Here is a 12071-nt window from a genome sequence, read left to right on the forward strand (position 1 = left end):
CAGTTCTGGGTCACTGGTGTGTGAGATGGAGCTCGCTTATAGGGAAAAGGACAGAATCATGAAGGGGGTTTAGCAGCCGTAATGCTGAGGGTGATGCTGAACCACAGACAAGACTCCCACAATCAAGATGTAAGAGAATCAAGGCTTTGTAGAGCCACAAAAGAATAGAGTGATCAGCCACGAAAGCTGGGAACCAGAGACCAGTCCTAAAAAGCGGTGTATCTCAAATACAATTCACAACTAGGAGAAGATCTGGATGTGGATGGGCAGTATGATAGCAACGGAAGTGCATGGCATGAGTCTTGTGAGCTGAAAACGGAAGCCATGGGTGAGAGCCCATGACTGCGCCTTTTGCAAGGCACCGTTTAGGTGACTCGCAGGAACACCCATGATAAAGGGCCAATAATAAAAGCAAAAATCATCAACATATAAGGAGGGTGATACCGAAGACCTCACAGCTACCACCAGAAAGCGGAAGATACTCGCACAGTGTCCAGCAGTACCATGTTATCTTGGATGTGAGGGGTACTGAGTGAAGCACCCACTTGAACCTGGAACATACAGTATGGCAGGAAGTTTTTGGCAAAAATCGTGAATAGATCTTTGAGACCCTACTCGTGTAACGTACTAAGGATGTGGTGACTCCATGTCGTGACATAAGCCTTCTGAATGTCGAAAAAGACAGCGATGACATGCTGACGACGTGGAAAGCCCGTCCGTCTGGGTGGTGGAGTCCAGGTGAACCAAATTATCAGCAGTGGAGCTGCCTTTGCGAAAACCAGCCTGAGATGTAGCCAAAAGGCCTTGAAACTCAAGGAGCCAACACAGCTGCTTGCTCACCATGCAGTCGAGCAACTTATAGAGAACGTTGGTAAGGCTGATCAGGCGATAACTGTTCATCTCTAGGAGGTTCTTGCTTGGTTTCAGTACCGGAACTATCCCGCTTACTCGCCACTGAGATGGGAACTCACCCTTGTTCTATGTCCATTTAAAGAGCGCAAGGATGTGACACTGACAATCCCCTGAGAAATGTTTCAGCATTTGATTCTGGATGTGATTTGGCCCTGTGGGAGTATTAGGACAATGGGCTGGGGCACTGGAGAATTCCCATTCACTGAATGTAGGATTATCTGGTTCCAGATGGCGAGTACTAAAAGATGGTGCATTTGCTCCACTCGCTGTTTTATGTGCCAAGTGTGGGGTGGTAGGCCTCAGACACAGTTGCACAAGCATAATGCTCAGCAAAATGATCAGCTACAGAGTCTGGATCAGTATAAACAGCCCCATCTAAGGAAATACTTGATACAACTGTAGGGGACTGGACGCTATAAAGGTATCTGTTCTTTACCTGTACCTATGATGGAGATGTATATGGTCCAATAGTGTACATGTACCATTCCCAGGATTTTTGCTTTTGTTGTTTTATGAGAGAGTGAAAGCAGGCACAGAGCCATTTTGAAGGCAGTGAGGAGCTCTATTGTAGCGCGCCGTTTATGGTGTTGGAGAGCCTGCCTATGATCTCTAATGGCTGCAGCAATCCCTTAGGTCCACCATGGTACTATCGTATGACAGGGAGATCATAAGGAAGAGAGGATGGCTTGATGGCTGCCAAAAGAATGGCTGCCATTGTATGCTAAACAGCCGCGTCGATGCTCCCATGTGATGGGGAGCCAAGGACAACAGCAGAGGTGAACCATCTCAGTCAGCATTATGGAGAATCCATCTGGGTGGGCGCCCACTGAGCAATGCTGAGGGAGGGACAGGTTGACAGAGAAGTAGTCACTTCCACACAGGTACTCATGGAACCTGCAGTGTACAGATGGTAGAAGACCAGGGCTGTAAAATGAGAGATCAATGGCCAAATAATTGCAGTGTGCCACACTGAAGTGTGTTGGGCAACAGAGTTCAAGAGACGAAGGTCGACCCAAGCCAGTAAAGTTTCAAAATGGCTCTGAGCACTATGGGACTTAACTTCTAAGGTCATCAGTCCCCTAGAACTTAGAACTACTTAAACCTAACTAACCTAAGGACATCATAAACATCCATGCCCGGGGCAGGATTCGAACCTGCGACCGTAGCAGTCGCGCGGTTCCGGACTGAGCGCCAAGAACCGCTAGACCACCGCGGCCGGCAGCAAAGTTTCAATGTCGTTACCATGGCCAGTGATCATTGTGCCAACCCACAAAGAGTAGTGGGCGTTGAAGTTGCCTAAGACTAGAAAAGGTGGGAGGAGCTGAGAGAGTAATGCAGACAGTGCATCCTGGAGCATGATATCATTGGGAGGGAGATAAACATTAAAGATGGTAAAATCCTGATGGGCCCTACCCAAAGAGCTATAGCCCCCAAAGGTATATGAAAAGGGACAAGATCGCTATATAGTGAGTCCAGCATATACACACAAACTCTACCTGATACCCTCTCATAGTATGATTCTTAAATTAACCTTGGGAGCCATGAAGGGCAGACATTAGAGTTCCTGGGAACCATGATTAGAAAGGTGTCCCCAATTTGGTTTCGCGGCAAGAGGAAGAATGAGAAGTCCAACAGCCAGCAGCCGTGGTTCCTTCAACCACCAGCTGGAATCTGACTGTGGACCTGTAGGAGCCTGTAGGAGAGTTCTGAGGTGCTTCTTCCTAGCCTGAGAAGCCAGAGGAGGATATGGAGTCTTCAGCTGGGGGATGGTGACCAGTGTCCTCGGCAGATGGAGAGGCAATGTGCCTGAAGTGGGTGCAGTGGAACACAAGAAGGGCACCCAATCTCCTGGTGGGGCAGGTATCAGCGGGCAACTCTGAGGGCTCACTGTAAGAGGTCCAACAGATGAAGGCACCATCGATAGAGAAGGCGACGATGTTGCACCCGTATGGTAAGATTGTGTCATTTGTATCGAATTAAGATGCCCATACTTTTTTCTGGCCTGTTATGAGATTGTCAAGGGTCTTATACCTCTGGAGTTTCTTCTTATACTTAAAAATGGAGTAATCTCGTGAGCAGGGAGATTGGAGTTCGCCACAGTTTACACAGATGGGGGGAGGAGGAGGGAAGTGTGATACAAGGAATGTTTCATGCAGCAGATGTCCACAATCCTTGCAGACAGGGATCTGAACTTAAAACATCTGAAGCATCTCATTTGAGGAAGAACATGGGGTTTCACATTACACTGGCAGACTATCGCCTTGAACTTCTCAGGTAATGTATCACCATCTAAAGCCAAGATAAAGGCCCCAGTAGCAACTCTGTTTTCCCTTGGTCTCCTTTGGACACAACAGATGAAGTATACACCCTATCACACAGATGTGAATGAAAAAGATCATACTGAAAGATGACACTCTGGTCCATTTTGAGACTCTTGTGGGGAGTGACAGTTACAGGAATGTTACACAACATTTCAAAAGAGAGCAGTGCCTGTAACTGGGCAGAAGATAACACTTCAATAAAAAGGGAACCGCTCTTCGTTTTAGAAAGGGCTGCAACGTCCCTGTATTTATCTTGAATGTGGCCTTTGAGGCCATAAAGGTGACCCCATCGATTCTGGTACAGACCACGTATTGGAGGAAGATCTTTTCTCCTTGTTATCTATTCCTGGGTTTCTCCCATGACGTGGCCACGGAAGGAAATCCATGTGGATTGTATTTAATTGCATCATACATGGCCTTTCCATCCTTAGAGACTGCTAGAACCGTGAGCCGACCAGCAGGAGAAAGTTTAAGTAGCTTCATGTGTTAACTATGTGCCATGGTGCTACTCGATCCGAATGGGGGTTCTCCCCATAGACATCACCCAGCCACTGTCATACTGCATGGCATACATGGTGAGTATGCACTGCAGGCACCAACGTATGATCCCTGCTTGGAAGGGGGCTAACATCGTGCAGGTATTTGACGACCTCTCCCCCGCCCCCAGAACGGAATGGCTACCAAGCTGGGTTTTGGGCATACTATGACAAGACAACTGTAAGGGAGGGTGCCAGGGTGGAAGGACAAAGGTGGAGCATATACCACAGTTAGCGACTTTCCCTGCACAACATGCAATTCTGTAAAATTTGGAAAAGATGGAAGGTCAAACCCAATAATGGGTATCATATAATCGTTAATAGCGCTGGGGCTGAAACCAGAAATCAAGACCAAAATCGTGAACCAATTCCAGGCAGGGTCTGCACTAAAAGGGTGAACCATGTCCAGGCACGGTCTGCATCGAAAGGACCATCCGCCGGAATGTCGGAAGAAGTGACGGGTAGTCGAATTATAGGTTCCAAGTAGAGAAAGAGGAAGTGATGCTGAAACAGGTGGGGCCCCATGGTAGCAAACACGTGCTCACCAAAGTGTGGTGAGCCCCTTGGGGGTAACAGAGACACAGCTCGAAGGTTGAACCGGATGGGCGAGTAGAATGTCGCTACATCTTGATTGCACAGTAAGCTCTGTTAATTTTCATAATGGGTTGTAACGCCGTCTAAGTAACGTCGCGCAGGCAGTGAACTTTAGGGATGTGTTTAAGTGGTTAAGTTTATTTCTGCTAATGAGGAGAAACTACTAAGGCTTAGCTGCAAGTATTTAAGGAGCTAAGTTATGTTGTATGTGGAGTATCAGTCGCGATTATTATGGTAGGTTGGGCACGGCATACTATCAGTCTGTTAACTCTTCCGGTGTTGTGATATTGTCGTCGATAATGGAGTTTTGGTCGTGACTTGTAATGCAGTGGATCTTTTCCGCTTGGAGTATACCTAATCAATTGCTTCCGGCTTTTCCAAACAAATCTGGAGAGGTGTGCTGAGTCCTGCGTGGCAGAGAGCATTAATTGAATCTCCCCAACGTAGATCAGCTTTGCTATGACATTTATACAAAATAAATTCTTACGTGAGTGAAATTTTACTGTGTGGGTTTTGTACCACTGGTATCGGTATACTCGCTTTTGAGCAAGTTCCATGAATTATGATAAGCGACATCTTTGGTTTAGTTTCGATGCAATTACAAATGTGCAACCACTTTTCTTGGCCAACTGGGTCTCCAAAATACGGATAACTTCTGTCGGAATTAGTTTTTCGAGTGGTCCTAGGCGCTTAAGTCTGGAACCGCGCGACCGCTACGGTCGCAGGTTCGAATCCTGTGTGGGATGTCCTTAGGTTAGTTAGGCTTAAGTAGATCTAAGTTCTAGGGGACTGGTGACCCCCGATGTTAAGTCCCATAGTGCTCAGAGCCATTTGACCCAATTAGTTTTTCTTCGTTTGTAGGTCTATTACATTTCCCCAATTGTGGTCGTGTTGGAAACTTAATTAGGGTGCATTCATACTGATAACCGTACTGGAAGTAAGATCAGGTGGGATGATAGATTGAGGAAGTGCGGCTAGTCTTCAAGGACGCAGTACTGGTTGGAGGTCAGAGTCAATACAGGGCGTTTCAAAAAGAAAGAGCAGATTTCAAACATTTATTTCTCAAAAACTACAAATGATAGAAACACAATTCAAACGTTTCTTGTCAGAGAAAGGTTCAAAGTTTTTCAATGGTCCGCGCAGAAGTTCCATGCAAATCCGCAGTGGCGCTGGCGTTTGTTTGTAGGAAAATGGCGACGACACCACAGGAACGATCATTTTGTGTGCTGCAATTTGCAAAGTTAGAGTCCATTGTTGGTGTGCAACGTGCATTCCGCCGTCAATTCAACAAACAGCCGCCTCGTCATAAGCAAATTTATGAGTGGCATCACAGATTCGTAGAAGATGGTTGCATCTGCAAGCGAAAAAGCACGGGTCGTCCACGCACATCGGATGAAAATGTCGAGCGTGTCCGTGCAGCTTACGAAAGGAGCCCTAGAAAATCCACGGCACGGGCAAGTCACGAACTAAACATGTCTAAAACAACGGTATGGCGCGTTCTGAGTAACCGTCTGCACATGAAGCCGTACAAACTGCAGTTATTGCAAGCATTGCGTCCTGACGACCACAACAAAAGGTTCGAATTTTCAACTGCAATTCTACAGGACATGGAAGAGGACAATTTTGCCGAACGATTAATTTTTTCAGATGAATCAACGTTTCACATTTCTGGTAAAGTTAATCGGCATAACGTACGAATTTGGGCGAGTGAAACTCCGAGGGACGTTATTCAACATGAAAGAGACTCACCAAAGGTTAACGTCTTTTGTGCAATTTCGGTAAACAAAGTTTATGGACCTTTCTTTTTCATGGAGAAAACTATCACAGGAACCATTTACCTGGACATGTTAGAAAACTGGCTATTTCCTCAACTTCAGGAAGATTCAAATCACTTCATCTTCATGCAAGATGGCGCCCCACCACACTTCTCTGAACCTGTACGACGGTACCTAAATAACACCATTCCAGGACGGTGGATTGGAAGAGCAGGAGCACAAGATCAATGTCATCGTCTGTGGCCTCCCAGGTCACCAGACCTTACTCCCTGCGATTTTTATTTGTGGGGGTACATAAAGGACTGTGTTTATGTCCCACCTATGCCCGCTACTCTTCAAGAGGTACGACATCGAATTGTTGCGGCCGTGAATTCGGTAACTAAAGACCAGTTGCGTCGTGTGTGGCAAGAAATGAGATACCGGTTTGATATTTGTCGTGTAACAAATGGTGCTCATATTGAGGTACAGTTTTGATATTTGTTGTGTAACATTTGGTACTCATATTGAGTGAAGGACCGTTGGAATTGTGTTTCTATCATTTGTAGTTTTTGAGAAATAAATGTTTGAAAGCTGCTCTTTCTTTTTGAAACGCCCTGTATTTGGTAACGCACTCCTGTAAACTGCCACTTGCTGTAACAATGCGTTATGCCAATGTTCGTTATGAATTAGGGTTTGACTTTATAATTTCTCTCAGTCAGTCGAAGTATTTTCGTTGTCTTCGTCGGTAACGTATTTGTTAAATTCAGATTGCGAGTCAGTCTGGTCACGAAAGGATACGAGTAAACATTGTTTTGTTTTTTATCGCATTTAAACATTTGTGTATCGTATTTTAAGAATCGGAGATCGGGGATCACCCCTGGAACTGTCTAAACGAACTTGGAAAACCGTCTAAAAGTCTAACTCACGTTGGCGCGTATAAGAGACCAATAGTTGTCAACCAGTCGCACAGATTTGCTTTCTGTGCTAATGTACTGTGTCAGAGCCGGTCACCTCTGCCTCGGAGACTATTTTAAGAAAAAAGTCGTGTCAGAATGAGAAATTAAAAATCCTCACACTGTAAGTGGGTGGCGAAAGACGTCCTGTCAATTTTGGATTAGCATTAGACTGTATTACTTGAGGACAACCACCTTAGTGGTTGGGGGCCTACCGTTAAATATTGCTTGCGAGTGTTCTGCTCCCATGCAGCCCAACACCATTAAAAGGAAAAACAAGAAATTAAAAGAGTCTTTACAATAAATAGTTTTAACAAAGAAGTCTTTATAAATTTTAAAAAAGGTACAATAGTTAAACAAATATAGGGAGGATGCTATTTGTCAGCATAGACGCTTACGATGCCAGTGTGGACAAAAATGACAAATTAGAATGTGTGTGTAAGAGGTGCAGACTGTTAGGATGATAAACTCTAAAAGCGCTTAAATACTTTTCACTGGGAGTGATGTGAAAGGCTATGTATGCATGTGAATTGAAATCGTAAGGTAATCATCGTGATTTGCATTATGTTTGGTGGGTTGCGATGCTTGGGCTATGTAGTGGAGGCATACTTGGAGGATCTCAGAAATGATTTATTGTGCCTCGTGCTTTACTTTGTATACAGACAAGATTTTCCTGGTTCGCATAATAGACATAACGAGGGCACCAACAAATGGTTCAAATGGCTCTGAGCACTATGGGACTTAACATCGATGGTCATCAGTCCCCTAGAACTTAGAACTACTTAAACCTAACTAACCTAAGGACAGCACACAACACCCAGTCATCACGAGGCAGAGAAAATCCCTGACCCCGCCGCCGGGAATCGAACCCGGGAACCCGGGGCACCAACACTTTAGGAGTAAACACGAGGCGGATGTAACATGCAACGAAAATCCGTCAGGAACACCTGCGCATCATCACATTGTGAGAGGGCGACAAAAAGTTCCCCAACTCCCACACAAAATAGCAAAGACGCGTTTCCTCATTTCTTTAGAGTACACAGTTGAACAGTAAGGGGACCACACCGTGGTTCAGGTAAAAAAAAAATCGATTTTCGGGTTTCATAATATTTAGATAGATTAAGGTTTTATTTAAGTACTCTGAAAAGGATTTTGCTGAAAAAAAAAATTTTGGAGCATTCGGAGAGCATTTTCATACCATGTGCCACACCCACTTTTCTGTCACCCACTATCAACTATCAGCCATATGGAGATGCCATTATTAGCAAAATAGAATGTGTGGGCCATTTTCAAAAATGTTTGGGGAACAAGACTGATATGCGAGGAAAAAAATTAGAAGATGGAAAATGTTGACCGGGCAGGGTCGGTTAACTAAAACTGAAATAGAAAACTTGCAGATATACTATGGGCACGCAATTAGGAGAAATAAAGAAAATCTGCAGGTTACGAAGAGAGATATTTGGGCCCTATTCTTCCATAAGTCCTCTACTGATGCTAAGCCATGTTATGGATTGTGTCCATCAGGAGAAAACTCGTGGTGCAAATACAATAGGGCTTAGGCAACTAGAGAATCTTATTCTCACCAGCATTCTCTTCCTGCTGCTGTTATTACAGCAATTAAACCTATTTTCAGAGACTTGGCTCATCCTGACCTGCTAAGGAAATGTGTGCATGGGCAGACACAGAACCCAAATCAATGTTTCAGCAGCATAATTTGGAACAGCCCTTCCTAAAACTGTAATTGTAGGCATGCATACAATGAAACTAGGAGTTCATGATGCTGTTGTTACATTCAATTGTGGTAATATTGGAAAGCGCTGGGTACTGAAAAAGCTGGGAATTAATCCTGGTGAAAATATGATCACTGGACTGCAACATTGCGATAAAATGAGGATAGCCGATGCAGACAGGTCTGCATCTAATATGGCCAAGAAAGCAAGACAAACATCCAGGAAGGTGAAAAGGAAGACCTGCTGGAGGCCAAAGAAGCGCCATCATATGCAGCAGGACAATTTTAGTTAACTGTAAGTAACAAATTTCAGAAGTTTTTTCTATAAAGTCAATTTCTCGCAAACTAAAATTTTCAGTACATGTGTCCCATTATATCAGAAAGTATCATAGATAAATGAATGAAATTTTCAGAGACTCTGCATAACATAAAAAGCCACCTCTGGTACTACATTCATTAATATTTACCCATTACGAATTTCACAAAAAATATTTTCTGCAGAAAAAACTTAATAATTTTTGTTGATAAATTTAAAAAAGTATTTCTTAAAATCTATAAAATGGATAAAGTAGATTTTAGTACATTTGACTCTATTAGCATCATGTAACATACAGTACAAATATTAAGGTCCTGCATCAAATAGTTTTTTCTGAAATGGGTCAAATACTTGCCTAAATTAACGTGGGTTAGATAGGCAGGGTGTGGTTCCCTTAACTCCCCACGGAGAGACCCTCCCAGAAGCTAGGGAAGAGGTAACGTATGTGACAAACGGGTTCTTGGATTCCTAACGTCCTCAGAATAAGCATCACTCCAGTTTTCGTCAGCGAAATACGCCACCATCCTAGATGCTGACATAGACATGTGTACCACAGTGATATCTGAGTGCTAACACAAAAGTTTCACGTTGTCTAATAGTTGTAAGGAGCTCTGTTTCCCCGCTGTAGGTTAAATCTGAATTCCACGTGTCACAGCAGAAGACTACTGTTTGGCGATTGAAAGCTCTTTGTTTCCTCAGTTTCGAGCTCCTCATACGTGGTAAGAACCACTGGCTGGATGTTAAGATCATTGATCTATCGACATCTACTGGTAAGTTTAAGATGCACTTTGTGACACAACTCGATGGGGGTTTGAACCACTGCGCAACTTCGCTGATCATATCAGCCCTTTTGTATCCACTTATTTACTTTGCTGGAATGGAGTATGAGAGATCTTACCTGAGGCGAGCAAGTAGCGTCGGTCTGAGCAAGACCAGAAGGAAAAAGATGCCCGTGGCCGTAGAGGGCTCGAACATCTTTCTGCCCCACTGCCGGAACTCGTGCTCTGGGTTCCGCAGGCAGTTGCACTCCTGGCCGAAGGCGACGGAGGAGATGACGTCTGTGGTGAACCGCGCTATCAGCTCCCGAACTTCCACAGACTCCCCGCGGTCCTCCATTTCCCCCACCACGTCCGCCATCTCCCTCCCGCAGTCCTGGATAATCTGTCAGACAAACAGACAAAATGTCCCGCTGCCAATGTACATAGCAGGATACCGTGCTTCAGCAAACTAGCATATTGCAGGGTTATGAACAAGTCTGTAAATATTTCATTTTGTTTATTCGACTTCATTGAAACATACACTCTGTGATCGAAAGTATCCGGACGCCCCTTAAAATACGTTTTTCATATTAGGTGCATTATGCTGCCATCTACTGCCACGTACTCCATATCAGTGACCTCAGCAGTCACTAGACGTCGTGAGAGAGCAGAATGGGACGCTTTGCGAAACTCACAGACTTCAAACGTGGTCAGGCGATATGGTGTCACTTGTCATACGTCTGTACGCTAGGTTTCCACACTTCTAAACTTCCCTAGATAAACTGTTTCCGATGTGACTGTCAAGAGGAAACGTGAAGGGACACGTACACCACAAAAGTGTACAGGCCTACCCCATCTGTTGACTGACAGAGACCGCCGACAGTTGAAGAGGTCGTAATGTGTAATAGGCAGACATATATCCAGACCATCACGCAGGAAATCCAAACTGCATCAGGATCCACTGCAAGGACTAAGACAGTTAAAAAAATGGCTCTGAACACTATGGGACTTAACATCTGAGGTTATCAGTTCCCTAGAACTTAGAATTACTTAAACCTAACTAACCTAAGGACATCACACACATCCATGCTATGCCCGAGGCAGGATTCGAACCTGCTACCGTAGCAGTCGCGCGGTTCCAGGCTGAAGCGCCTAGAACCGCTCGGCCACTCCGGCCGGCACTACGACAGTTAGTTGGGAGGTGAGAAAACTTGGATCTCATGGTCGAGCGGCTGCTCATAAGTCACACATCACCCCGGTAAATGCCAAACGACGCCTCGCTTTGTGTAAGGAGCTGAAACACTGGACGATTGAGTAGTGGCAGAACGTTGTGTGGAGTGACGCATCACGGTACACAAAGTGGTGATTCGATGGCAGGGTGTGGGTGTGGCGAATTCCCGGTGAACGTCATCTGCCAGTATGTGTAGTGCACACTGTAAAATTAGGAGGCGGCGGTGTTATGGTGTTGTCGTGTTTTTCATGGAGGGGTCTTGCACTCCTTGTTCTTTTGTGGGGCACTATCACAGCACAGGCATACAGTGATGTTTTAGGCACCTTCCTGCTTCTCACTGTTGAAGACCAATTCGTGGATGGCGATTGCACCTTTCAACACGATCGAGCACCTGTTCATAAGCGGCAGAACAGCTGGAACGTGTGTACTTTATCTGAAATCGGTCGAAAGACACCCCCAACGGTTCCTTCTACACACAGTAGTGGCCAGCACATCAGTAGACCAGGGACGACCGAGAATTCGGCACGCGAGTATTGCTTTTCTTCGTGTGCCATAGCTCTCTCGCCGGGTTGCACTCTTGCCCCACCGCAACACCACGGTGTCTGAGAGTGAGGAGGGGGACGAGAGGAAAACGGCGAAAGTTTCGTATTTAAATGGCAGTACAGTCCCAAATTTCACAACAGCATAGATCACAAACAAAACAAATTTTTACTATTATTTAATTTATTTTTGGAGTGCTGAGGACTTAATATAATTATTATCTGCTACAAACTCTCGGCAACGCAGTGACACAGACAGTTTCACAGATTTTCGCATTCAGGTTGCTACATAGTCGTGATGTATTTAGTTTCATAATCGAAAAAAGGTCTTTCGCACAAATATACTGATCCAAACATTGATGCCACGTTTTCAGCTTCATTATGGAGAAATGCACACTCTTTCTGATGGGAACAGTCTAGTCCTTCTG

The 12071-nt window shown here is 44.9% G+C and overlaps 1 protein-coding gene across 1 annotated transcript in view; it reads right to left on the reverse strand.

The window, feature by feature from the left end:
- The window catches only part of LOC124787699 (cytochrome P450 6k1-like), a 63162-nt gene that overhangs the window by 23443 nt on the left and 27648 nt on the right, over positions 1 to 12071 (reverse strand). Inside the window, exon 4 of the mRNA XM_047254534.1 lies at positions 10014 to 10276. Coding sequence (XP_047110490.1) covers positions 10014 to 10276 — 263 coding nt within the window. The remainder of the gene's footprint in view (positions 1 to 10013; positions 10277 to 12071) is intronic.

Source organism: Schistocerca piceifrons, chromosome 3 (assembly GCF_021461385.2).
Source record: "Schistocerca piceifrons isolate TAMUIC-IGC-003096 chromosome 3, iqSchPice1.1, whole genome shotgun sequence".
Taxonomy (NCBI): domain Eukaryota; kingdom Metazoa; phylum Arthropoda; class Insecta; order Orthoptera; family Acrididae; genus Schistocerca; species Schistocerca piceifrons.